General features: G+C 38.3%; 2 protein-coding genes and 1 long non-coding RNA gene across 5 annotated transcripts; 1 reads left to right on the forward strand and 2 right to left on the reverse strand.

The window, feature by feature from the left end:
- Positions 1 to 3,711: 3,711 nt before the first annotated feature.
- On the reverse strand, positions 3,712 to 4,701 carry LOC103449326 (uncharacterized). Its single transcript, XR_531353.4, has 2 exons — positions 4,286 to 4,701; positions 3,712 to 3,954 (listed from the first exon to the last, which is right to left on the reverse strand). It is a non-coding gene; the product is annotated as an uncharacterized lncRNA (long non-coding RNA).
- A 3,859-nt stretch (positions 4,702 to 8,560) lies between these two features.
- On the forward strand, positions 8,561 to 12,723 carry LOC114820089 (uncharacterized). Of its 3 annotated transcripts, none has more exons than XM_029090267.2 (7): positions 8,561 to 8,718; positions 9,359 to 9,420; positions 10,071 to 10,171; positions 10,922 to 11,183; positions 11,291 to 11,487; positions 11,822 to 12,009; positions 12,176 to 12,723. In XM_029090267.2, exons 3-7 carry the CDS (start codon positions 10,071 to 10,073, stop codon positions 12,487 to 12,489), a joined length of 1,062 nt encoding a protein of 353 aa, XP_028946100.2. In that variant the 5' UTR covers positions 8,561 to 8,718; positions 9,359 to 9,420; the 3' UTR covers positions 12,490 to 12,723. The 3 variants fall into 3 exon arrangements, with proteins under 3 accessions (XP_028946100.2, XP_028946101.2, XP_070665512.1); XM_029090268.2 differs by having other exon boundaries at positions 8,568 to 8,718; positions 9,359 to 9,450; XM_070809411.1 differs by having other exon boundaries at positions 8,580 to 8,718; positions 10,922 to 11,187.
- Positions 12,724 to 13,761: 1,038 nt separating this feature from the next.
- Positions 13,762 to 27,928, reverse strand: LOC103423161 (FH protein interacting protein FIP2-like). The gene is made up of 11 exons (XM_029090269.2): positions 27,669 to 27,928; positions 27,088 to 27,197; positions 26,489 to 26,623; positions 25,625 to 25,780; positions 25,066 to 25,149; positions 16,421 to 16,467; positions 16,259 to 16,332; positions 15,980 to 16,038; positions 15,727 to 15,786; positions 14,613 to 14,693; positions 13,762 to 14,042 (listed from the first exon to the last, which is right to left on the reverse strand). The coding sequence occupies exons 1-11, from the start codon at positions 27,712 to 27,714 to the stop codon at positions 13,989 to 13,991; spliced, it is 906 nt and encodes a 301-aa protein (XP_028946102.1). The 5' UTR covers positions 27,715 to 27,928; the 3' UTR covers positions 13,762 to 13,988.
- Positions 27,929 to 27,998: the final 70 nt, after the last annotated feature.

A 27,998-nucleotide genomic window follows, 5' to 3' on the forward strand; every position in this document is an offset into this window, starting at 1 on the left:
TTATGGTTACCAAATAGGTCCATTTCTAGTTTAATTAGAAATGCAACATTTCAGTCACTCAGTACTACGGTCTGATGATATTCTTATTCTAGTGAGAAGTTTTAAGTTGGAACCTCGTGGATGACGAATTCGATAATAAATTAAGTTTGTTTATTGTGTGACTTAGCCGAACTCCTCATTCTCAACCTTTCATGAAGTTGCAGTTTGTATTTGTAAGGACGTGTCACTTGGAGAGATGCAAAATGATAAACAATATTTTTGCTCACAACTCTATTTATGATCGTTGAATGAGTTTAAATTCGAAATTTGTACGATGAATATATATAAATTTTAAAATTTAAACTTATTTAATGATAATAAATAGAATAGTGAGTATTTTCAAAATTTAAACTCATAACAAATGGTGGTGAGTATTAATATATTATCACCACTTAAAGATGGTGAGTAAAAATGCACCCAACCTGTTGTATTGATGTGTCTCTGTGCAGTTCTATAGGAAGCCATTGCATTCAAGTTTATTGTTGCAACTTGAAAGAGTTATATGAAAACACGAAAGAACCTAAAAGGATCTTACTGATTAACAAGAAAATACAAACAGACCCAAATATTATTAAATTAGTTAAGATTTTGAAGATAGCAAAGCAGGACATGGATCTCTAAGGCCAAACTGAATCGACAGAAACTCTTGACTCGAACTGCAGATAGTCATCCACCAAATCCATTTTCTCACGGTAATTGCAGCTCCCATTTCTAATCAGCGGTTTTATGGCGGCAGTAAAAGAATTAGAAGCGGCGGAGGTGGCAGCTGCGGCGGCAGAATTAGAACAAGAAGAAGAAGAAGAAGGGGGAAGTACCCACAAGTTACTTGGATCCGTGTTGTCACTCCTGGGACGCCCTAGTACGGACAACAGAAGTACAAGAGAAGCCATTGAGAGTAGAACTAAACTTCGTGTGCTTGAATTGACGTTGAAGTTGAGACGGTGGTGAATAATGTAGGGTTGCTGTTTTTTTTTTTTTGGTGAACGGTTGCTGTTTATGTATGTGTCTATATATATATATAGGCATTGAGCTGCAGCCCACTGGTTTAGGTTGTTTTCATTGAAGGAAAAAGGAAAACAACGGGTAGGGTTGATGTTTTTTTTCACCTGTAATTAGCAGAGCCTGAAATGTCATTGTCAGTCTTCTCGATCTTTATAAGAGATGAATAATTATAACTTGTCATCAGTTGTCCATTTAAAAAAATAAAGAAAAGATAATGCTAGGGAGACCACATGTTTAAACTAAATTTACAAATTAAATGATGTGTTACTAATAAAAATAAACACGTTAATCGATATTTAAATAATAATTCAATTATCAATATCCACGTTATTTAGTTTAGAAATATGATCTCTCTAACATTATCATGTAGAAATATATTTAGCTGCATGTATGATGTACCGTCCCTCTGATCTTTTTCTTTTTCTGTCTTAATTTGTTGGTTTTGTTCAACTAGATTGACACCTATACATCGATCTTACTTTTGCTGCTGCGAGTGGTTGCATTCTGTGTACGGTTTATTTATTGTGGCTTCTTTTGAAAGAAACTGTAAACTCCTGCCGACACTTATTTTATTTATTATTTTTATTGAATATTTATTTTAAAACAAACGATATTAATTGCTATAATAAATTACAAATTTAGAAAAAGAAAATTTAAATTGTAAAAAAAAAGTAAGTCAAAAGTGAAAAATTCAAACTTAAGTGCAAAGAATGAAGCACATCGTTCTAATTAATTTGGCTAAACCCAATTGATATGCCGATTTGAAAATTCAATTCACCCGTTATTTGTTATGAGTTAAAAAAAAAAAATCTCTTTTTATGAACAAAAATGCACATATGTTTTTCTTATGTACATATGGGGTGCTTTTTAATGCATAAATTAACATATTGGTTGATCCGCTCCCTTACATGTAGTTTGGACCACAATAAAAGAGTACTTATTACCATAAAAAAAGAAGAAAGAGTTTTAATGAAAAACCAATGATATTGTTCACTTTAACGAAAAACCAAATGTTTACACTAAAAAGTCAAACATGCTACTATTCACTTTACCCTTTATTTTGTATTTATCGTTAAAACTTAAAATTTTCAAACCATTTTAATTAGTTTTCCTAAAAAAAAAAAGTATAAGGACTCCTTTCCTATTGGGAAGGGATTCTTTCTATATTTACTTTGTGGGGATCCGAAGGATCCTCACATCATAACCGTTCATTGTATATCGTGCGATCAGTTTTCGTCAGATACTATTTGTATTTAATATTAAATAAAAAAATCAAATGATTTCTGATTGCACGATATAAAATGAATGACTAAGATATGAAAATCCCGAAAATTTCCACAAAATGAATCCGAATGGAATTCAATTCCTTTCCAATAAAGGGATATGTTAATATAATTACTCTTTAATCCGATTCAACACTAAAGTCAATTACTATTTTGCAGTCCAATTTCTCACCAAACGAACCCAATCCATTGACAATCCTCCTTACCAAACAAACCCAATCCATTGAAAAAAAATCATATCAAGTGTGACAACTTTAATGTAATTTACAAAATCCCTCACCCCCATCACACGACATAGACTCAAAGTGCTTGACAACAAAAATAATAAAATAGTGTCCGGGGTCTAAATTTCATTGGATTTCTCTTTTCTTATGTAACCGATATTGAAAGAGGGAGGGAGTTGAACCAAGACATTAAGGTCTAGGGTAAATTGTTTAACTACTTTGGGCTATATACATATTCGGCTTCTTTTTTTATTTTACATGAACCATGAAAATGGCATAATTCATTTGGTTTATGACTATAAAACCGATAGAAGTTGTGCCTGAGTTTGTTCTTTGTAAATTATTTTGATCATTCTGTGAAAAATGTTAATATTATCGTTAAATTGTCACGTGAACAATCACGTGACCACCTTTTAAAGGTATTTTTGTCAAACCAACCCCTTCAGTACATGAGGATATTGACAGATTTTTTATGAAATAATCAAAATAATAAACCGTGGACAAACTCATGGACCACTTCAATTGATTTCCATTGCCAAAAACCAAAATGATAACTTTTGTGCCAATCTCAGAAACCATTATAAATAAAAAGCTTACATATTCATTTAGTTTATTACCTTCTCGTACAATACCAAACTTCTTCACTACTAAATAAGAACACGCATGTTTAATTTTTCCCAGTATTTGGCTGCATTGCTTATGGCTTGAAGACATCACTAATTCATTATCTTAAGAGTATTTGGGTGCATTGCTTATGTCCTGAACACACGACAAATCGAAGAAAAATTCGACAAGCTAATCATCTTCAAAAAATGAGAAGCATGTGTTTATTGGCCACTCCTCCACATAATATATTATTTAACTCTATCAAATATTTTGTTAGCCTTGGAATGCAATTAAAAAAAGGTCCTTCTATCTCATTTCAAAGATAACGTTAGTAATAAAAATGTATGTTAAACTCGTCATTCACAATGTATATTAAACTTGTCATTCACGAGATTTAAATTAAAGAGTTCTCACTTACAAGTTGAGACAAATACTTATATTTTAATACAAAATGATACTTTAGTGTCTTTTTAATAAAAAATGCTACTACGATTGGCAATACAAGAGTATATTAAACAACTAAAACGATTAACACAGATAATACTAAGCAGTGAGCATTCATCCAAAATATTATTTCATATCAAAGGCTTACGAAGGTTTCACATTAAATCATATATTCAAAACGTGCCAGAAACATTTTACATGTGGCTAGTAACAGTATTCAGCAAATACACACATTCTTTTTGGTTCTTGGTTTTTGGTTGGGCTGTGAAACAAGCCTTTTTCTTCTTGAAATTTAAGTATTGGCTGCAACGTAAAGGAAACAGGAGTTGAGCATGCTCTCTTGACGCCCCAAACACCTACAAGGGCAAATCATACATATATAATCAGGTAGAGATAAACAATTAATTGAAACTTAACAAATAAATGAATTAACTAACAAATTAATTAAACCTGGCCAACCATGTGTTGCTCACATTTAGGTCATATTGTAAAGATAAATCTCATAACCAATATAAGAAAATTATACGTGAAGTCATTCTTGTAACAGGACAATATTGAGTAACAATATGTTTCAAAAATAGCATTTGTCAAAAAATTTAATGACTAGTTTTGTTTGTTTCTTAAATCTAACTAATCAAAATTCTTTTGTGGATTAGCAAAAATGAAATCAACTAATGAAATAATTACCTAATTATTGGGCAGATGCATGCACATGCGACGGATTAATCGCTGTCGCTGCTATCATCCTTCTTGTCCTTCTTGTCTTTCTTGTCCTTCTTCTTCTTCTTCTCGCCCTTGTCTTTGTGGTCATCTTCGTCGTCTTCCTTATGGTGGTCGTCATCTTTGTCCTTGTGGTGGTGGTCATCTTTCTCCTTGCGGTGGTGGTCATCTTTCTCCTTGCGGTGGTGGTCCATCTTTGTCCTTGTGGTGGTCGCCATCTTTGTCCTTGTGGTGGTCGTCATCTTTGTCCTTGTCGCCTCCAATGTGGAGGGCACCTCCAATCTTGCCCATGATTCCTGACATTTTCAGTCTCTCTCTCTCTCTAACTTCTCTGTCTAAAACAAGCAGTTCTCTCTAACTTCTCTGTGCAGCGTTTGTTATATGAGATATGAAGCTGAATGTGTGCCTATTTATAAGGAAAACAGGAAAAAAGACGACCTTTCCTTTCCCGTCTTTCTTCAAATAAATAAACAACTAATATTAGAGTTTATCCGCGGTTTGATTGCTAAGTACATTGACCATCGGCCACCTATTTTCTTGAGTCTACTACATGCACTCAATTGTTACACATTTGTGTGTTGGATTAAATATAATATTACTCACTCCAGTTTAAGCCATTATATTAAATACAACCTTTAAATATGTGTTGTACTCAACGAAAGTCGATATGTCGAAGCTATGTATAATTTTATGGGCTTGTTTAGATATGCTTTTAAAATGATTGAAAGCATTTTTGTTGAAAATGTTTTTTACAATAATCTTTAGTAAAAATTTAAGTGAACCCTAAAAAAATATTTTAAGTGCTTTCTGCAAGAAGCACATATCTGATACTTCATCTAAAATGCACTCAAAATCAATTTATCCAAAAATATTTTCAGACATTTTAAAAGGACATCTAAACAAACATTATAACACATCGATACCATATCCATTCTTCGTCAACGTGTACGCGGGAAACACTGGGTGATCAAAGTAGAAAAGACTGTGTATAAAGTCTACTCCATCTTTCTTTAAATTCCACATCTGTCGGTTGTCGGTAAGATCACTTTATTTTAAACCAAAAAAAATAAAATTGATTATTACTACATCAAAGTCCTCTTGTTTTTCTTGGCCAATACTTTGTCCTGGATCTGGCATTGCGGATCGACTGTTGGTTTGTGGCGTGGCACGTTACATCGAAGTCTCCGACTCTTGCCGTGAATCATGGCTGTGTCGACTGCATGGCTTAATAATATACAAAGAAAAACTTGAGTCGAGATGCCGACCACGTCATTTATAAGGCTTTCTAGCCAAAAAAAAAAAAGTTTTTAGTCTCACTTCATGTGAGAACCATCCTATTTTTGTCTCGAACATGTTATGTTTCATATGTATATTTTACACATTAATCTTGCGTTTTGATGTAGGTTTTGAATTTACCGTTTAGTAGTTAAAACTTAATATATCAAAGAAAACACGAGACAAACATATTTCAAAGCATCTTAAGTCGTTATATTTAGTAGAAAATACAATAAAACGACGTTTAAGGAGAAACGAAAATTGAAGAAATGTAGATATGACGATGGCGAACTACAAAAGATGGAAGATGTTTCTTCTCTTTTGGCAACACTTGGATAAGCAAGAATCTTAGCATGAATTAAGGCAGACCCCCGGCTCACCAACGGCCACAAAATACTCAGTTCACATGCCCCGAGTCCTGACTAATTACACTGCCTCTCTTGTCTTTAAAGCTTACGATCCTTACATAACGCTGCACTCTACGCATTCAATACAAATATTTTTTACGGTGGAAGTACCATGTTCCGTCACATCGATTTGAGACGAGTTTCTCAGAATGCAATGCACCAAATCCCCCCCCCCCCCCCCCCCCACACACACACACACACACCAACCCAAGACACCCCCAATATCCCAAACCCAAAACCCATCTCCGAAACTTATCAAAGAACAAGACAACCATCAATTTCCCATATATGAAGCAGGCAAATAAAACTGTAAATACAAACAATTGAACATATTGGATGCAAAAAATGGTAACCAAACGAAAGAATTGTGAAAGGTGAACTTGTCTGTAGCGACGTAGATTGGTGGTTGAAAGGTATTGAGTTCTTGCATGCCTGCGTTGGTTCAAACTTCGTCGGTGACTAGTTTAACATTTAATCTAACAAAATCTATTATTTAACACAAATAAATAAATAAATAAAAACCCAGATTTAGCAACTCTAACTAAAAAAATCACGTGAATGTCACGCGAGACAACCAACTAATGAGTAAAAGTAAGTTGGGCCTTAACAATGATTGGGCTAGGGAATGAGTAATTAAACAAGTATCCAATTCATTCCAGTTGACCTTCCAAACTTCTAATGCATATTTCAGTTACACGTGAATAGTCACTCATTAGTACAATTAGTTGTATTCCTTTTTCATTTGTAATTGAGAGATTTTAGGTTCAATCCTTACCAAAGATAAATTTGAACCACATTGTTGCTAGCCCATGAATAAAAGTCGTTAAATCATTAACGTGATGAGATCTAACTGCTATTGTTTAAATATATAACTTAAGGGGTAATATTAGATAGACTAAATTTTTAAACCAAATTTGAAAACTAAATGATGTGTCACCAATAGAAAATAAAGACGTTAATCAACACTTAAGTAATAATCATAAACAATTACATTATTTGGTTTAAAAATTTAGTCTCCCTAGCATTAGCCATAACTTTATTTTAACAAACAATTTATCTAAACTAAGGGGGACGAGATGAGTTTAGCCTCATAATAAACTAGCAATAATGTGGTTCATATTCACCTTTGGCGAGAATCGAACCTAAGACCTCTCACTTATAAGTAAAGATAAATAATACTAGAGGGTAGTACTAAGTGGCAACATTACTCAAAACTTTTTTATTTTCTTTTTAACAAACGATATTATTTATATTAAGAGAAAAGAGATAAACTTAATCTCACAATAAACATTAATGTGTATTTTTTTATGAACGTTACGACACTCGCAAACCCGATAGTTGGCCGGCCTTTTGGGCGTAGTTATATTGGTTAGAAATGTATGAATTTTCTCTATATTCGAGTTTGAATTGTCTTGTGTTTGAAAAGCCAATTGAGTGGTCATGGGTTTGTTGTCCTGAATAATGTGTCTCTTCTTTAGTCCTATGACATGTGTGCTCTACTTAACATTAAAATTTAACACAGTTACTTTCCATAAAATTTAATTAAAATTTTAAAAATTCAAAAAAAAAAAAAAAAAAAACCGAAAGGACACTGTTGAAACTCATCATTTCCAATCTCCCTGCAATCGTTCCCCAATCTCTTGCAATCCTTAAAAAGAATCCCTTAAACCCCCTAGAAACTCATCTTCCTTATCGTCCTTATCAACCCTATGAATCCAATCACAGTCATCAATCTCCCAACCCGTAGAAGAACCCACAAGTTCAAGACGTCCCCCCCAAATCGTCTATACCGCTACTTCAACCCTAATAAATCCAGAACCCACAAACGTCTCTACCGCCAATTCAACACAAACAAACCCAGAAACAATATGGTGAGGAGGATGAGGTTGACGACGAAGACAATGACCCAGAACAGTTGGGCTGTGGGAGCTGAAACTGGGTTTCATTGATTTGACCTAGAGGAAGAAGATGACAATGATGGGTTGGTGAATAAAGAGACCGGCGATTGCGAGCGAAATGGTCGGCGATTAGGGGAAGGGGTGGCTGTCGGGGTGATTTTGGTGGGTGATGGGGTGATTGAGTTCTTGTGGGTTTATTTGTATTTCTTTAATTTTTTTATATTAATTCTATTAAAAAAACGTTAACAGTGCTTATGTAGAGTTAGACCTGATTTAGTACTGAGATGATTCTGAAAAAAAATGAGTATAAAAAAAAGCTGGCAACTTTTTTGTGTTTGGTAAACATTCAGCTTCAGTTTTTTTTCACAGTTTTAGTGAAAAAAAAGCAAAAAACACAAAGCTACAAAATCCAGCTTTGAAAAACCGACTTTTTTTCACATCTGTTTTACATAAAAGATTATTAAACACTATAACACTGTTTTTTTTTTTTCAAAAGCACTTTTACAAAAAAGTTTACCAAACAATCTACTGCTTTATTTCACAGCTGCTTATTCTCACAGCACAGTAGAAACAGTTTTTTTTCAAGCACGGAAATACCAAACCAGCCCTTAAGGTGAATGCCACGTGTCAAAAACTTACAGAAGGAGACACAAAGAAGACATGAAAATTGGGACAACAGATCCACTACCCAACTGAGCGTCGTCCCCTTCACTTGACCTGAGCTGCTCACCCTTTCTCGCCTTTAACGAAGGAAGACGAACCCTCTTCCTATTCAGATCTGCTGACCGCTCTTCCGCTGCCCACGATCCTGCCCCTCCAGGTACGCACGCATCCATGTCTTCTCCGATCATACCCCTACAAACTACTCCGATTCAGATCCCTCATTGCAGTCAATAATTTCTCAGCACCCAATTCAACTAATCCAGTTTCAAAAGTTCACCTTTTATTTGCATACTCTGCAGACTGTAAAAATCGTAAAAATTGAATCTTTCAATTTGTTGCAGCAATGGAAAATGTATTGATCTTGTATCCTGTATTAAATATCTGTTCAACTCTACCGCTTTCGATTCCGTCGTTTGTTTTACCTGCCGAGTTTTTTTTAGTAGAACGATAGCGTTAGTGGGTTAAATAGTTCGTTGTTAGGGGAGGGGAATCGGTGGGGATGAAACCCGCACCGAGGTGCATAGCGCCATCTGCACCAGCTGAGTTACCTTGGAAGATACTATCAGATACCAAATTGATTTCATGGTTAATTCTAGATTGCATCAGTGTACATGGCATATATTGCTAAATTTAACGACTGGATGTTTGCTAAAGAATTCCGAGGAATTAAACGGGTGAATCCGAACCACTTACAAGGCATTGTATACTTAGTATCGCATATGCTTTGGTTAAAGTTTGACCAATCATCAAACTTTAGAGTGAATTGATGATTCGATTTTATTGTTTTTGTACTGCAGGTGGGTTTTTACACAGTCGAATTGATTGGGATTGGGGGCTTTTTCACCTCTTTAATTCAGAGGTGTGTTGGTTATAGAGTTAAATCTCAGAGGTTACTCTCATTATTTTTCATGTCTACTGATATTTCCACGCACTCTAGTGACAATTGAATATGTTCTCTTGCTTGTATATTTTCAAATTGCTTTACAAAGACAGAATAATGAATTGGAAGTCAAATTATGAGAGGAACTTTGATAAACAATTATGAAAGACAAAAGCGACATTGATTAATCTAGAATATAGTTGAGCCTGCTCTACTTTAATTTGTCGCTTCATTCCATTAGAATTTATATGGGATGGTGTACTTGAACAAAAATGTCATTAGTGGACGTGACCATGAATGAGGCATTGAAACAAAGCTGTTGTTTTTAATAAATTACATATACAATTGGCTAAAAGAGAAGTTTAATTCTATTCTACATAGGCACCAACAGAAAGGTCAGACATTTCGCTGTATAGAGTAGTAAATTTCCTTTTTTTTTTCATTCTTGCCTAGGTTGGTTTTTGTAACGAAGAATATCAGAAAAGATTAATGATGATGTTATTAGTATTAAATGATTGTTTAACCCACATCGTGGCATTTGATGCGCTGAAGTAGTTAAGATCTCAGCATCTTGTAGTGGTCAAATTTGATACCTTTAGACTCTTATCGATCAGTAATTCTATGTTCAGATGTTAAAGCATTATTGGGTTGCTTTCTTTGTGGTGGTGTCATGGGCTGTCAGCTTCACAGTTTTAGATGCCAGTGCTGGTGATGCTGATCCGCGCTATAGGTAATTGTTTTATCTTTTTTTAGATATTCTTTTATGGTTCATTTTGAGGTATGCTGCTTTTATACCTGTTGTTAATCGTTTGCCACATCTACTTGTATGTTTTTTGAGGTTTTCATATTTCTTTAAAGTTTAAAGTTATGTTTTGTCGCTTCTTGTCATTCATCATTTAGAACACAATGTAGCCTACTAAGTTATTCTAGCATGCAGAACGCTTTCTTTCCCTGATACAGCCATTTATCTTCCAAATGACTGAAATTTCAGCTGAATCCCAAATGGCTATATTGCTCCTCTTCATTGGAAGTTCTAATGGAAAGGGCCAGTTTTCGCCCACACCGTTCCAGGGAGTGGGGCCATATTGGTGTTCTCCCCATTATGAGCAATTAATGCTCCTCATTTGAATTTCGAACAGGGAGCTTTCTTTTCCCTCAAATATTTGTGTTCGCATATCTATATGGTAATTCACTAATCAGTAATTTAGTGGATGAATTAATACATAATAAGTATCCCTTGAATAAAATAGCTTCCATAAAACTATTTATCAATCCTTGTTACACAATTGGAATTCTTTTTGGTAAGTACCTTGCTGGAATTAATTTGTAATAATTGGTTTATTCCTAAGCTGTACAAGTTCCTTGTGTATTAATTCTTTGGCAAAATCAACATTTTGTTATTTTGCCGACCCTTGTAACTTGTCATGTGGATTTCACATTGCGAATTTGGAAATTGATATATGATTACTTGCAACTTCAGGGCTTGTCTAAACGAATGTGGAGAAACCGGATGTGTAGGGCAGAGATGCTTTCCACATTGCAATTCCTCTTCCGATGGGGTCTCTGTTGATGGTCCATGGTACATGCAAGAACCTCTTTATCAGCAGTGGAAACAATGGGATTGCCAAAGTGATTGCCGTTACTATTGTATGGTTGACAGAGAGAAAGAAAGAGAAGCAGCTGGTGATGGTCCAGTCAAATATCATGGTAAATGGCCCTTCAAGCGTATTTACGGGATCCAGGTTTGCCTTTTTCGGACTGTGCGTTGGCAACATTTTCTTTTACAATATATTTTAATGGTATCATAGTTCTGTGGTTGGTGCTATTTGACATGTTATCCTTTATTTAGGAGCCTGCTTCCGTAGCTTTCTCTGTGCTCAACCTTGCAACGCATGTTCATGGTTGGATATCCTTTTTCATCCTTTTATACTACAACTTGCCTCTGAGACGGGATAAGAAGACATACTATTATTTTGCTAGTTTATGGCATATCTATGCTCTCTTGTCATTGACCTCCTGGTTCGCGAGTGCTGTGTTCCATAGCAAGTAAGCTTTTTATTCTACTCTAACTTGTGCCACCCATATGCAAACTCACAAATTTCTTTTTATTATTGGGACTTGGATATTTGCTCATGCTTGAATGGGTTGTAATATAATTGGGAGCGTTGGTTTGTATGTTAAGTTATTACTGTGCTATTTAAGTGACATTTTAATTTTCCCTAAATCTTTCTGGAAAGACTAGTTATGGATGAAAGACGAATGATAAATACGGTTTGCTTATGCATTGAATTTACCTCACCTGGTGATCCTTACTGGGGGGGGGGGGGAGTTTGGTTACTTGGCACATTTCTTGATCATCAATGTGTCTAATGGACTACAGGGATGTGGATTTGACCGAGAAATTAGACTACTCATGTGCAGTGGCAATACTTGGGTACTCACTTATTCTGTCCATACTAAGAAGTTTTGATGTGAAAGATGATGCCGTCAGAGTGATGGTTGCTGCTCCACTGCTTGCTTTCGTAACCACCCACATATTGTACCTCAACTTCTATAAACTGGATTACGGTATGGCAGTTTACTACTTTTTTTTCATTAACGTATAGTTGGAGGGAGAATATTGATCAATTGCACCTCCTTTAATCTTCAAATAGTTTTGTTAACATGTAGTTTCTTGACGTGCATAGCAATCTCACGACGACAATCTGATTGAGATAATAAAAAATCTTTGCAGGGTGGAACATGCAGGTTTGTGTTGTCATGGCGGTGGTTCAACTTCTTATTTGGGCAGTTTGGGCTGGCGTCACTCGCCATCCATCACGTTGGAAGCTGTGGGTGGTAGTAGTGGGAGGAGGCCTTGCAATGCTCCTAGAAATCTATGACTTCCCTCCATATTACGGATTCTTGGATGCTCATGCCGCCTGGCATGCCACCACGATTCCTCTAACTTATATTTGGTGGAGTTTTATCCGAGACGATGCTGAGTTCGTGGCATCTAATCAAGTAAAGAGGTTGCGAAACTCGAACGTTGCAAAGAAGGCAAAATAAAGCATGTGGTGGTGGCGCTGGCGCTTGAGCACGTAGCCCTCGTCTCCGTTAACTTACTGGAAATTGCAGTTTTCCCATTTTCTTCACTCAACCTGCATTGCAAAACGGGACAGTTGCCGTAGTCGGTAGGGTACTGATTGCAATTGCATTGAGATAACTTGGGATTTTGATTTTTCTTTGGTAATACTGTTATAGTTAAATTATTTTTATTTCATCATTTGTTGAAGTCGTGAAGTCGTAATGATGGTTCGTTTGGAAGTGTTTCTAAAAGTGCTTTTTGCAAGAAGCACTTTTAAGTGTTTTTTTTAGGATTCACTTGCATTTTTACTAAAGATTAGTTCCAAAAGCACATTTTTTTTTTTTTGGTAAAGACCACAAAGTGTCCCCACATCCCAGGGATGGGACTAATCTCCGCTTGAGGTTCGGCTTGTTTCTGGCCACAAAGTGCTCTCAGCTGGTTTCGAACCCCTGCCAAAAAGGCACCAGGGAATTCACCACCTGAAGGTGGCAATTTGCCAATCGCACCACAACTTGTGGTTAGTTCCAAAAGCACATTCATCGAAAGTGCTTTTTGTCCTCCATTTTAATCTCATTTCAACCAAATTTCGGCTTTCGTAATGATAAAACTTCCTTTCTCAAATCCCTCCGGCGCCACCATCACTAAAACCCTCCCACCAAGGAAACCTCAGCAAGAACATCACACCAAGTTTTTATGCGTCATTGCTCATTCCATCTGTCGGCTTAAGCTCATTCATCTCACGCACAACATCTTTTCATGGAAACCGCAACCTGCGTCATTGCTCGCTTAATCGCTGTAATATTCGTATCAGGTGCACCAAACGATTGCGGGATTGACAGCTTACAACTGGTGTCAACAGCATGCTTCACAGATGCATGGATACAAGAGGAAATGGTAGGTCCTGCACCCACCCGACTCCCATGCGAAAGCAGAAACAAGACCTTGCAGCACATTGAAGTAGGAAACCATATTTTCCTCGAGTTCTCTAACTGCCGGTGTTTCTCCTTCGGTCCAAAGCATCCCGAACGTGGTAGTTTGTTCGGAGACTTGATCACCCATCCTTATGGCCTCCTCCCAGCTCACCATCTCAAGTGTACAGGGTGCGGTTTGATCCAACACCTCGAGGGTCTCATGGACGGTGATGAGGTGCTGGTTTAGAGTTTAGTGGGTTTGGTGAAAATAACTGAAAGTGCTTTTGATGAAAAGGGGTATATGGTTATCATTTCCCTTCTTTGCATCGGAGAGGGAAGGGGTAAAGAAGGTAAAAAATTGATTTGAACATTTACCAATACAGTCTATCACCACATGAATTGAATTTGGGTGCAAGATTTATGTACAAACCACATGATTTGATTACCAAGGCATCGCCGGTAAACAAATTGGACAATACTTTGTACGGAAGACGAATAAATACGTTATTATACACAAACAGAATTTCAAACCTCCAGAGTATATAGAAATAGCACCATATCATTCCATGTCATCTCATTGCTCCAAGCAAATTTGCACCATCAAGCTTTGCACCTTCCAAATTCTGTTCAAAACATAAAAATTAGAGTTACATCCTCGATTGCACGCTGTCAGTTGACACACCTAGCAACTATCCTACCAACAGAAAGGGCGTTCTCAATGCTGCAATTTCTACACTGGTTGTACGGATAATGCACATATATCAGACCTCCGAACTTCAATTCAAGGGAGGAAAGTAAATCCTAAACTCACTGTCTAGTTTTAGTAACTTAGGCCCATTCAGCAACCTTTTCTTTCTTTTTGTTTTTTGCTTTTCATTTGCGTTTTTTCAGTTAGAGATAGAGAGGAAATAAATGGATGAAGTCTTGAAGAGAGGCGGTGAGAGGGGTGAGGGAAAAATCGAGGATGAATGAAATAAAAACTTGAAACGAAAACAACTTAAAATTGTTTTTATTTCCAAGCCAATATCTTCAATCTCCTCCTACCACCCTTCTATATATCTCCCTTTCTCCCATATATATCCTCCGTCTCTAACAGAAAATGGAAGCTAAAAGCCAAAAATGAGAAAATTACCAAACCAATAACCAAAATAGAAGTTTACAAAATGGTTTTAACTTTGATCAGCTTTCATTACCGTATCTCGAAGATTCACTTGACGTAAATAAGCTCGTTGAAGGTTTGCATCCTTCAAATTGGTATTCCTCAACTTGGCACCCTAGCATGCAAAAAGACAAACCAAACAAATAAATAAAGGGACGAAAGGGAGATATTTTGTTTCATTTACGATTTCATTTCTTTGAACAATAATGGATAATGTCATATAAGATGAACTACAGATTGTTTTCTATAAAAAAATTTCATGTAAACGTGGGGTGTTTCTCCAAAACAGCCTCGCATACCAGCTATATGATTATGACACATATCTAACTGAAGGCATTCTTAATCACATAATAGAATATAAGAAATAAGCAAACCAAATAGGTTTTACATTTGATTTCCCATAAATGAGAAGAATGTGAGATATCCGTTGCGTTATTTTTGACTTTACTAAGTAAGATCTCACCAGATTGAAAGTAGAAAACAACACGAGGGATATCTCACATTGTTTTTTTTATTATACCTTCACCACTCGTCTTCAAGGACTACCTAGCACAATCACCTCGTACATTTTCTCAAACTCACCTTCGATTTGACCCCAAACCTAACTTGATGAACATGTTGGTCGTATTCAGTTCTCTACCTAACACTAGAGTTCCACTACCAGCATTTATTATGTTCATTTAACCATGAAACACTAATTCACCACAAAGTGATCCAGCCTTCACTGTTAGGGATCTTTCTAAATCATCTCATTTCCCTTAAGGTGAAACAAACGAAGGAATGAAAGAACCTGTATTTCATTTACATCCCCTGCCTCAGACCAAACAAAGTATTAGAAAAAGGCTTAAATGTTTCGGTAATTGGATTAAAATGAAGACTATTTTCATGGTACTTTTCTTCTCGAAAAAGGGAGAGCAAGATATCTTGCCTACTATTGCAATGTGTTAGCAAGCCCGTGAAGATGTGTCCCAGAAAATTTAGAGCCATGAAAAAAGATGTAATATGGCAATTCATAAGCTTTTTTAGAAGTCAAACAGGATAATTATGTTCTCAAAATGAATTTATAGGAGTTCTTTTAATCTCTTAAACATAAGATTCATACTAGACTAAGTTAGTTTTTTTCCTTTGACACACAACCTCCACTTTACCTTCAAATTTGCTCCTTCCAGAATAGCTCCCTCTAGATTGGCATTTGTAAGATCAGCATTCTGAAAAATTAAGAGCAAGAAGATAATGCATCATTCACTCTGTCAGTACCAAATCCTAAGCCTTCATTAGTCGAAGTAATATGAGTATCTCAAACAAACAGTTACTATCTCATTATTGGATGTTCTCGAAAACCAAAAAAGGACAAACTACTCAGAAACAAGTGAACTATATTCTGATTGACAAATGCAGAACCTGTAGGTGTGCAGAACGCAGGTCTGCCTGGCAGAAGCTAGAATCTATCAAGCATGCATCTGAAAAGGGACACAACACAATTAAAAGGAAAATTCAGTCTTAACTCTGGGTAAACGAGAGACACATAAGCTAAATCCATATTAAAAAAGTTTTTAAAAAAATATTTGAAGTTTAAATGAACAGAAACATATGCCAAGGAATTTAAGGAACATGATTACGGAAATAACAAATAACATAGTAATAAAATATTATCAGAAACCAAAATGCAGAAAAGTTTGCCTTGTAGATTTGCGCTCTGAAGATTAGCACCAGCCAACAAAGCTCCACGGAGATTTGCCCCAGTAAATTCACATCTTACCAAGGCAAAAGATAATTGCATTAATCAAGCAACCGATTAATAATATAATATCATCATTAACTGGAAATTATTAGAATTCATACTCCCGCAAAGTTGCATTGTGAAAGATGGCACCCTCAGCATCAACATCCTGTGACAAAATATAAAAGCTTCAATAGTCATATACTGATCTTATAAAAAGAAACGAAAACTATATACAACAACAACAACAACAACAAAGCCTTTTCCCACTAAGTGGGGTCGGCTATATGAATCCTAGAACGCCATTGCGCTCGATTTTGTGTCATGTCCTCCATTAGATCCAAGTACTCTAAGTCTTTTCTTAGAGTCTCTTCCAAAGTTTTCCTAGGTCTTCCTCTACCCCTTCGGCCCTGAACCTCTGTCCCGTAGTCACATCTTCGAACCGGAGCGTCAGACGGCCTTCTTTGCACATGTCCAAATCACCGGAGCCGATTTTCTCTCATCTTTCCTACAATTTCGGCTACTCCTACTTTACCTCGGATATCCTCATTCCCAATCTTATCCTTTCTCATGTGCCCACACATCCCACGAAGCATCCTCATCTCCGCTACACCCATTTTGTGTACGTGTTGATGCTTCACCACCCAACATTCTGTGCCATACAACATCGCTGGCCTTATTGCCGTCCTATAAAATTTTCCCTTGAGCTTCAGTGGCCTACGACGGTCACACAACACGCCGGATGCACTCTTTCCATCCAACTCGTATTCTATGGTTGAGATCTCCATCTAATTCTCCGTTCTCTTGCAAGATAGATCCTAGGTAGCGAAAACGGTCGCTTTTTGTGATCTTCGCTAGATTGCTCCGGTCATTAGTGTGGATAAGTATATAAATGGATAGAGATAGGAAAACAAACACAAGATGTACGTGGTTCACCCAGATTGGCTACGTCCACGGAATAGAAGAGTTCTCATTAATTGTGAAGGGTTTACACAAGTACATAGGTTCAAGCTCTCCTTTAGTGAGTACAAGTGAATGATTTAGTACAAATGACATTAGGAAATATTGTGGGAGAATGATCTCGTAATCACGAAACTTCTAAGTATCGGAGTGTGGTGTCGTCTTGACTTGCCTTATCTGTCTCATAGGTAGATGTGGCATCTTCTCTGGAAGTACTCTTCCTCCATCCAGGGGTGGTATCTTTAACTGGTGGAGATGCACAAGGTAATGTATCAATTTCACTTGAAGCTTACTTGTAGTTTCAGGCTTGGTCAAGCGCGATACAAACCATGTAGTAGGAGTCCCCCAAGTCGCCGAGCTAGGGGGTCTGCTGAAAGAGGTGACAGACAAGGTAAGCAATCAGAGCTCCGACTGATTGTTCACCTTCTCCCCATCTTGCAGCAGCATGAAGGATAAAGAGAAGAAAAATGAGAAGAGATGATATGAGATACTTTTGCTTTTGAAGAAGTAACGTTCCACAGGCTTATTCTTGAACTGAGCTGGAGGGTTTTTTGGTTTCCTCCAGAGTATAAGGCCGACTGAAGAATTTGAGGGTCAAAACAAGTCCATCAAATCTAGAGTACGTTCCACCCTGCTGATATGGGATACTTTTGCTTTTGACAGAGTAATGGATGTATCGGCACGTGTGCTGTTACGCTTGTCTCCACATGCTTCCTTGTATCCTTCGCACTTGCCCTATCTGTTCCTCAAGCAGATGCGGAATCTTCCCTGGAAACATAAGATGTTGAAGATGAGTACTCGAGAGCAATGCCAGGTAAGTAATCAGGTAAGGGGTTCCAGGCAGTCAGTTCCTGGCTGGAAGCTTGATTCCAAGTGCTGACTGATTGCTCTCTTTCTCCTTGTCTTGCAGGTAAAAACAAGGCCAAAAGAAAAGACAGGGAAAAAGCATGATATGGGATACTCTTGCTTTTAACCCTGATGATATGAGATATTCTTGCTCTAGTATAGCTTGTTTGCAGAGGTATTATCGGGGGGAAAGAAAGCTGAATATTTCGAAAGGCTTTGTTGGGAGTGCCCTCTCAGATATGATGAAGGGTTGAGCATTTTTGCAAGTCTGCCTGTCCGTTGGGGATGGAGGTCGACATATATAGGAGTCTCCCTAACAACAAGTAGTAATGCTATTCCTTTACCCTGCTTGGTCATAGCACAGTAGTAGGAGCTGCCAGTTTCACATGTTTTAACTCTGTCAGAGCACTTTGAAAAAGTGGTCTGTGGTATATGGCTCTCGAGATTCGGAGAACGATGCCTCTTCGATTTTTGAGAAAGCAATCATGCTGGGGGTCTGACTCTCGAGATTCGAAGAGCAGTGTCTCTTCGATTTTTGAGGAAGTAATCATGTTGGGAGTCTGGCTCTCGAGATTCGGAGGGCGGTGCCTCTTCGATTTTGGAGCAAGCAATCTTGTTGGGAGTGTTGTCTCGAATGTGAGTAAAGGTTGGGCATGTTTGCTAGTCTACCTTGCCACGAAGCACAAAGGTTGACACACAGGGACTTTCCAATTATCCAGCAATGGTACTGTTCCTTTACCCTCTCTTCGATTTTGAGAAAGTAGTCATGTTGGGAGTCTGGCTCTTTAGATTCAGAGGACGGTGCCTCTTCGATTTTGGAGCAAGCAATCTTGTTGGGAGTGTTTTCTCGAATGTGAGTAAAGGTTGGGCATGTTTGCTAGTCTACCTTGCCACGAAGCACAGAGGTTGACACACAGGGACTTTCCAATTATCCAGCAGTGGTACTGTTCCTTTACCCTTGTGGGTAATAATATGGTAGCTAGACCTTCAAAATTTATGGGTCTAAACTTTGTTAGTGCTGTTTCTTTGTTATTCTTTTACCTTTCTTGGTCAGAGCGATGTAGTGGGAGCTGCAAGCTTCACGTGCTCAACTTTGGCAGAGAACTTTGGCAAAGTTATCTGTGGTACCCATGAGTTATTATTGCGTGTGGGAAGTGAGTGATTGAACAGTAAGATTCATGTGCTTTCTACTTCACCAGAAGTCTTCGACAGAATGCCCATAATTTCTGCAAAGCTGAGTGTGTGTGTGACAGGTGCTGACAAGGCTAGAAAAGTAGGTGCCTCTTTGATTTCTGAGATCGGCCCTCGTGGTCTATGAGCAGCCCAGCTTTTGAGAAAGCGAGCGCCTCTTCGATTGATTCGGAGAACGATGCCTCATCGATTTTTGAGAAAGCAATCATGCTGGGGGTCTGGCTCTCGAGATTCGGGGAGCAGTGTCTCTTCGATTTTTGAGAAAGTAATCATGTTGGGAGTCTGGCTCTCGAGATTCGGAGAGCGGTGCCTCTTTGATTTTGGAGCAAGCAATCTTGTTGGGAGTGTTTTCTCGAATGTGAGTAAAGGTTGGGCATGTTTGCTAGTCTACCTTGCCACGAAGCACAGAGGTTGACACACAGGGACTTTCCAATTATCCAGCAATGGTACTGTTCCTTTACCCTCTCTTCGATTTTTAAGAAAATAGTCATGTTGGGAGTCTGGCTCTTTAGATTCGGAGGACGGTGCATCTTCGATTTTGGAGCAAGCAATCTTATTGGGAGTGTTTTCTCGAATGTGAGTAAAGGTTGGGCATGTTTGCTAGTCTACCTTGCCACGAAGCACAGAGGTTGACACACAGGGACTTTCCAATTATCCAGCAGTGGTACTGTTCCTTTACCCTTGTGGGTAATAATATGGTAGCTAGACCTTCAAAATTTATGGGTCTAAACTTTGTTAGTGCTGTTTCTTTGCTATTCTTTTACCCTTCTTGGTCAGAGCGATGTAGTGGGAGCTGCAAGCTTCACGTGCTCAACTTTGGCAGAGAACTTTGGCAAAGTTATCTGTGGTACCCATGAGCTATTGTTGCGTGTGGGAAATGGGTGATTGAACAGTAAGATTCATGTGTTTTCTACTTCCCCAGAAGTCTTTGACAGAATGCCCATAATTTCCGCAAAGCTGAGTGTGCGTGTGACAGGTGCTGACAAGGTTGGAAAAGTAGGTGCCTCTTCGATTTCTGAGATCGGCCCTCGTGGTCTCTGGGGAGCCCAGCTTTTGAGAAAGCGAGCGCCTCTTCGATTTCTGAGATCGGCCTTCGTGGTCTTTGAGCAGCCCAACTTTTGAGAAAGCAAACACCTCTTCGATTTCTGAGATCAACCCTCGTGATCTCTAAGTAGCCCAACTTTTGAGAAAGCAAACGCCTCTTCGATTTCTGAGCAGGCGCCTCTTCGATTTCTGAAGCTCCGTCGAGTGCAGATTTTTATAGGGGCTGGCATTAAGTTCCAAAGCACACTTGAATCTCCACCAGTAGAAGCTTCATTCTTGCACTTCTAAGATCTTGATTTGTCCGACCTCTTCTCTCTTCAACACCTTTGAAAATGTCTGGCCCCTCCGACCGTCGTTTTGACTTGAACCTTGTTGAAGAGGCAGCCCCGCCTTCTCCAGACAACATATGGCGCCCATCCTTCGTCTCCCCTACTGGTCCTCTTACCGTTGGGGATTCCGTGATGAAGAATGATATGACCGCTGCGGTGGTGGCCAGGAACCTTCTCACTCCCAAAGATAACAGACTACTTTCCAAACGGTCTGATGAGTTAGCTGTTAAGGATTCGCTGGCTCTCAGTGTTCAGTGTGCAGGTTCTGTGTCTAATATGGCCCAACGCCTATTTGCTCGAACCCGCCAAGTTGAATCATTGGCGGCTGAAGTGATGAGTCTCAAACAGGAGATTAGAGGGCTCAAGCATGAGAATAAACAGTTGCACCGGCTCGCACATGACTATGCTACAAACATGAAGAGGAAGCTTGACCAGATGAAGGAAACTGATGGTCAGGTTTTACTTGATCATCAGAGATTTGTGGGTTTGTTCCAAAGGCATTTATTGCCTTCGTCTTCTGGGGCTGTACCGCGTAATGAAGCTCCAAATGATCAACCTCTGATGCCTCCTCCTTCTAGGGTTCTGTCCAGTACTGAGGCTCCAAATGATCCCCCTCCGGTGCCTTCTCTTTCTGGGGCTCTACCGACTGCTGAGACTTCTCCTAAGCAACCTTTGTGAAGGCTTCCTCTTGTGTGTTTATTTTGACTCATGTATATGTACATATTTGTAGCTTATCGGGAATATCAATAAATAAGCTTTCCTTCATTTCAACATATTGTGTTAAATACACCAAAGCCTTCTTCGCTAAGTTCTTTGAATTTTCTTTTGTTGAAGCTTGTATGTTGAAGCTTGTATGTTGAAGCTTTCTGAGTGGAGCATGTAGGTTGGGGTAGTGTTCCCTTAATTTCCCGAGTGAGGAAAACTTCTCGGTTGGAGACTTGGAAAATCCAAGTCACTGAGTGGGATCGGCTATATGAATCTTAGAACGCCATTGTGCTCGATCCTGTGTCATGTCCTTCGTTAGATCCAAGTACTCTAAGTCTTTTCTTAGAGTCTCTTCCAAAGTTTTCCTAGGTCTTCCTCTACCCCTTCGGCCCTGAACCTCTGTCCCATAGTCGCATCTTCTAATCGGAGCGTCAGTAGGCCTTCTTTGCACATGTCCAAACCACCGTAACCGATTTTCTCTCATCTTTCCTTCAATTTCGGCTACTCCTACTTTACCCCGGATATCCTCATTCCTAATCTTATCCTTTCTCGTGTGCCCACACATCCAACGAAGCATCCTCATCTCCGCTACACCCATTTTGTGTACGTGTTGATGTTTCACCGCCCAACATTCTGTGCCATACAGCATCGCCGGCCTTATTGCCGTCCTATAAAATTTTCCCTTGAGCTTCAGTGGCATACGGCGGTCACACAACACGCCGGATGCACTCTTCCACTTCATCCATCCAGCTTGTATTCTATGGTTGAGATCTCCATCTAATTCTCCGTTCTTTTGCAAGATAGATCCTAGGTAACGAAAACGGTCGCTCTTTGGTATTTCTTGATCTCCGATCCTCACCCCTAACTCGTTTTGGCCTCCATTTGCACTGAACTTGCACTCCATATATTCTGTCTTTGATCGGCTTAGGCGAAGACCTTTAGATTCCAACACTTCTCTCCAAAGGTTAAGCTTTGCATTTACCCCTTCCTGAGTTTCATCTATCAACACTATATCGTCTGCGAAAAGCATACACCAAGGAATATCATCTTGAATATGTCCTGTTAACTCATCCATTACCAACGCAAAAAGGTAAGGACTTAAGGATGAGCCTTGATGTAATCCTACAGTTATGGGAAAGCTTTCGGTTTGTCCTTCATGAGTTCTTACGGCAGTCTTTGCTCCTTCATACATATCCTTTATAGCTTGGATATATGCTACTCGTACTCCTTTCTTCTCTAAAATCCTCCAAAGAATGTCTCTTGGGACCCTATCATACGCTTTTTCCAAATCTATAAAGACCATGTGTAAATCCTTTTTCCCATCTCTATATCTTTCCATCAATCTTCGTAAGAGATAGATTGCCTCCATGGTTGAGCGCCCTGGCATGAACCCGAATTGGTTGTCCGAAACCCGTGTCTCTTGCCTCAATCTATGCTCAATGACTCTCTCCCAGAGCTTCATTGTATGACTCATTAGCTTAATACCCCCTATAGTTCATGCAATTTTGTACGTCACCCTTATTCTTGTAGATAGGCACCAAAGTGCTCGTTCGCCACTCATTTGGCATCTTCTTCGTTTTCAAAATCCTATTGAAAAGGTCAGTGAGCCATGTTATACCTGTCTCTCCCAAAAGTTTCCACACTTCGATTGGTATATCGTCTGGGCCTATTGCTTTTTTATGTTTCATCTTCTTCAAAGCTACAACCACTTCTTCCTTCCGGATTCGACGATAAAAAGAGTAGTTTCTACACTCTTCTGAGTTACTCAACTCCCCTAAAGAATCACTCATTTCATGTCCTTCATTGAAAAGATTATGAAAATAACCTCTCCATCTGTCTTTAACCGCGTTCTCTGTAGCAAGAACCTTTCCATCCTCATCCTTGATGCACCTCACTTGGTTTAGGTCCCTTGTCTTCTTTTCCCTTGCTCTAGATAGTTTATAGATATCCAACTCTCCTTCTTTGGTATCTAGTCGTTTATACATATCGTCGTAAGCCGCTAACTTAGCTTCTCTGACAGCTTTCTTCGCCTCTTGCTTCGCTTTTCTATACCTTTCACCATTTTCATCGGTCCTCTCCTTGTATAAGGCTTTACAACATTCCTTCTTAGCCTTCACCTTTGTTTGTACCTCCTCATTCCACCACCAAGATTCCTTTTGGTGTGGGGCAAAGCCCTTGGACTCTCCTAATACCTCTTTTGCTACTTTTCGGATACAACTAGCCATGGAATCCCACATTTGGCTAGCTTCCCCCTCTCTATCCCACACACATTGGGTGATTACCTTCTCTTTGAAAATGACTTGTTTTTCTTCTTTTAGATTCCACCATCTAGTCCTTGGGCACTTCCAAGTATTGTTCTTTTGTCTTACTCTTTTGATATGTACATCCATCACCAACAAGCGATGTTGATTAGCCACGCTCTCTCCTGGTATAACTTTGCAATCCTTACAAGTTATACGATCCCCTTTCCTCATTAGAAGAAAATCTATTTGTGTTTTTGACGACCCACTCTTGTAGGTGATCACATGTTCTTCTCTCTTCTTAAAGAAGGTGTTGGCTAAGAAGAGATCATATGCCATTGCAAAATCCAAGATAGCTTCCCCATCCTCGTTTCTCTCCCCAAAACCATGGCCACCATGAAAACCTCCATAGTTGCCTGTCTCCCTGCCCACGTGTCCATTTAAATCTCCTCCTATAAATAACTTCTCCGTCTGAGCAATTCCTTGCACCAAGTCTCCAAGATCTTCCCAAAATTTCTCCTTCGAACTCGTATCCAACCCTACTTGAGGTGCGTACGCACTAATCACATTGATAAGTTCTTGTCCTATTACAATCTTGATTGCCATGATTCTATCTCCTACCCTCTTGACATCTACAACATCTTGTACCAAGGTCTTGTCCACGATGATGCCAACACCGTTTCTCGTTCTATTTGTGCCCGAATACCAAAGTTTAAACCCTGAGTTTTCTAGATCCTTTGCCTTACTACCAACCCACTTAGTTTCTTGTAGGCACATAATATTTATCCTTCTCCTCACCATAACTTCCACTACTTCCATAGATTTTCCCGTTAAGGTTCCTATATTCCACGTTCCTAAACGCATTTTGCTCTCTTGAACTCTACCCTTCTGTCCTAGCTTCTTCACCCTCCCCTGTCTAATAGGATCAAAGTACTTCTTTTGTGTGTCCCGGGTAAAGTTGATAGGAGCATATGCTCCCAAACAACTTTGAGTGGAGTCGTTCGAAAAGAAGTTTCTATGGCCCCCTTGCTCATTTAACACTGCATCCGGGTGCCGATGGAGATACAGCGACCCTTGCTCACTTATCACTGTGCTCGGGCCACACAGCGCGCCACTTACGGGTGACGCCCTAGCTTTAGCGCGATTTTGTTCTGGATTCATTTTCATAAGGATTCGACGTGATCATGGAGTGCCGGCTGTCGACTACCTGACGCCCTCCCCCTCCTCCTTTATCCGGGCTTGGGACCGGCCATGTAAGACATAGGCGGAGTTAAACGAAAACTATATACGCCGACAAAAAATACAGTGAGAATAACAACATTTAATACAACAACAACAACAAAGCCTTTTCCCACTAAGTGGGGTCGGCTAGAATAACAACATTTAATATGTAGAAAAAAAACAGCAGTTGTTTTTAACAGACCAGACATACCATGTATAACTAAAGGTTACCTTGAACTTAGCACATTGAAGATTTGCACGTGAGAAAAAGACATTTTTCAAACATGCATAGCTGAAGTCAACAAATGACAAGTCCTGCAATTTCATGGATCAAGTAACACCATGACATCAGAGACAAGGCATCAAATAAATGGATAATCATGCATCTTTTACCAACCAAAACATCTTTTCATTTAAATTCATAAATAATCCAGCAATGCTTACTTTTAATTTATGAAAGCAGTAAGAAACTGGTTTCAACATGCTATAGGAAATTTTGATTCTTAATACAGATTGTAATAGATGTTGTTTTACAAATTCAAAATATTTTTTGGTAAAAAAACTTGGTACACTAGGCATGAGTGAGGACGTTGCAGAGAAAATGCAAATGTATAGATCTCTTAGGGGCTTCATTATGTGCCTGTACTTCTGAAACTAGATGTTCTAAACGGATATTAGCTTATTGTAGTGTATTTTTTTCAAATTTCTAGAAACCGAATTTTACAAGGCACATATCTCGTACTACTTTTACTTTTTTTTTTTTTTCAGAATTGAGAACCTGAGAAATTACCAATTTGGAAAGGTCAAGGCCAGAAAGATTGACACCTCGAAAACGCACTTTCTCAGACTGTATGCACTTGATGATATCAGTACGTGTTAGTTCTGTATCTACCTCTTCATCCTCCCTCTTCTTATTTAGAACAGCATGTATTCCATCCATCAGACCCTGAAAATTGTTTCAGAAATTCACAACATTGTTGAAACAATCTGACTGTCAAATGAAAAGAGGCAGTATTCATTGTGATGGGAGAAATGAAAGCGGATAAAAATGGAGATATTTTTGACATGTAAATTCATTAGTAGATTGATGAATGAATCTCAGCACATGTATAAACTCCATTACTTCAACATAGTTAGAGATATACAAAAATGTTTCATCCGAGTTGTATAGTTACAAAGTGAATACTTTATCTCTAGGGACTTGTTTCGAGTCTTTCAATATTCCAGAAAATAATCAGTTTATATTATTAGATTGGGAATCCAAAACATTAACTACTTTGATCACTGCTTGAATATGTGGTCCAGATTCACGGTTTGGAAATTAAGATTCCTATGTTGCAGATTATCTTAAAAAAAAAAAAATATTAGTCCATATATTGTACATGTACATAAGACTGTAATTTTAATGCGTTGGTGGTTGTTGTTGTTGTTGGTGCTATCTATGCACCCTTTTTTACCTCCCACACTTTTCTTATTAATTTTTGTCCTTTAATCCTCTTCAATACATTTGATTTGAACCTTCCATCGGTTTAAAATTACGGAACAAAAATTCACTATTTGAGTAAACAAGTACACAATATGAACTAGAGTGCAGCCCATTGATGACGTTAATAAATAAGAGTAAATGAATATAAAATGTAAAACCCACACTTACTAGAAGTTGATAGTATTCAGCCTCCCTAAGTAGTTCTGAATATTCTGAATCTTTTAATGTGGGAACAACGCCATCCCTCAACCAGTTAAGGATGTGCCGAAAATGTTTGCCATCCCTATCAAGAAAAACATATCCCTACAAAAAAAGCCCGGGAGCAGATTATCATTATACAAACTGAAAATAATGTTTTCATTCATATTTACATAACAATAAATAAATAAAAAATATGATTCATGTCCAACCATTTGGGATTGTTACTTGAATCCCAACCCTTCACTTGATCCTATATGGATCGTACCTTCATACAAATCACACAGTACTGTATTTTTCCTAATTACTTCCTTGCCATCTCCTTTCGTAGCACTACCCTGTTTTGATTAAATCACTTCCTAACCATCACACCTATTGGTCTTTGTTAAACATGCGGAGGCCATCATAGATGGTTCTCCCTATGTTTCCACTGAGCGCCATTTCAGCCTACTCAAACATGATCATTCAAGTTCATAAATAATTATCTAACATCTGGTGAGGTTGTAGTGGGGAAATCAATAGTCACAATGGAAAACTGTTTAAAATGTCTCAAAGGCAGAAGTTTATACCTTTTCGGCTTCTTGACATAGACTATGGCGACCACTGAACATTGCAGCAAGCAACGAATCGGGCTCACGACGAGTCAAAGTATCAATAGTAGTACAAAATTTCTTTCCTCCTGTTAACAGACAAGAATGTATCCAAATTATGTAGCTAATCCTCAAGCTCTATTAAACTACACCATCACTATAAGTTTTAAACAAAACCACTTCAAGAGCTCAATTGGAGAAGAAAGACTCTTCATTTATCCACTTTTCATACTCTTAATCTGAAGTTGGGTTTGAAGTGGTTTGCCTCTAAAGTGTAATCTAATCAAGGCTTATAAGTTAAAACCCCAATTTTGAATTTTTGACAACTCCAATCAGTCACACATGCACAAACACACAGATTGCAGTAATTGCCTCGCCAAAACATTCAATTGGTCTACTTATATAGCTTGGCTTTTCTGAGAAAATGAAAAATTAGGGTTTCAACTTCTATTCGAGAGCGATCAAATCGATTCAACACAAATTTTTATACTGTAAGAAACAGAAAATTCAAATCATTTTGGATTGGATTGCAACTTGCAAGAGAGAGAGAGGAAGCTGACCGATGTTGAGGCGAATCAGAGAGGATGATTCGGAGACCTTCGTCATTGAATTGAGGGCTCCGATTTGGGAATCCACAGGATCAAGTAATTCAAAGCTCGGAGCTTTTTGTTTCCGACTTTATGACTGTAGGTTGAAGGTAAGTTTACGTTAGTGTGTTTTTGCAGCTCTTCATTGCTTAGCAAGCGAGAAATAGAATATGAGGAAAGCGTAGCAATTGATCGGTTAATTCATTAAAATGTGCCACTATGTCATTTTCATCAACATCGTTAGAATTTTAGTGAAAAAGAATCATGTGTCACGTATTAAAGACTAAATTAAGGAACAAATAT

This window comes from Malus domestica, chromosome 12 (assembly GCF_042453785.1).
Source record: "Malus domestica chromosome 12, GDT2T_hap1".
Taxonomy (NCBI): domain Eukaryota; kingdom Viridiplantae; phylum Streptophyta; class Magnoliopsida; order Rosales; family Rosaceae; genus Malus; species Malus domestica.

What these genes read in the sequence shown, in the direction of transcription:
- LOC114820089 (XM_029090267.2), top strand. Translation starts at nt 10,071, where the DNA reads ATGTTAAAGCATTATTGGGTTGCTTTCTTTGTGGTGGTGTCATGGGCT. An exon ending in AGTGCTGTGTTCCATAGCAA is followed by an intron (nt 11,488 to 11,821) that starts GTAAGCTTTTTA and finishes AATGGACTACAG; the next exon opens with GGATGTGGATTTGACCGAGA. An exon ending in CTTCTATAAACTGGATTACG is followed by an intron (nt 12,010 to 12,175) that starts GTATGGCAGTTT and finishes AAATCTTTGCAG; the next exon opens with GGTGGAACATGCAGGTTTGT.
- LOC103423161 (XM_029090269.2), bottom strand. Translation starts at nt 27,714, where the DNA reads ATGACGAAGGTCTCCGAATCATCCTCTCTGATTCGCCTCAACATCG. An exon ending in TTCAATGTGCTAAGTTCAAG is followed by an intron (nt 16,468 to 25,065) that starts GTAACCTTTAGT and finishes ATTTTGTCACAG; the next exon opens with GATGTTGATGCTGAGGGTGC. An exon ending in TCAGAGCGCAAATCTACAAG is followed by an intron (nt 16,039 to 16,258) that starts GCAAACTTTTCT and finishes GTCCCTTTTCAG; the next exon opens with ATGCATGCTTGATAGATTCT.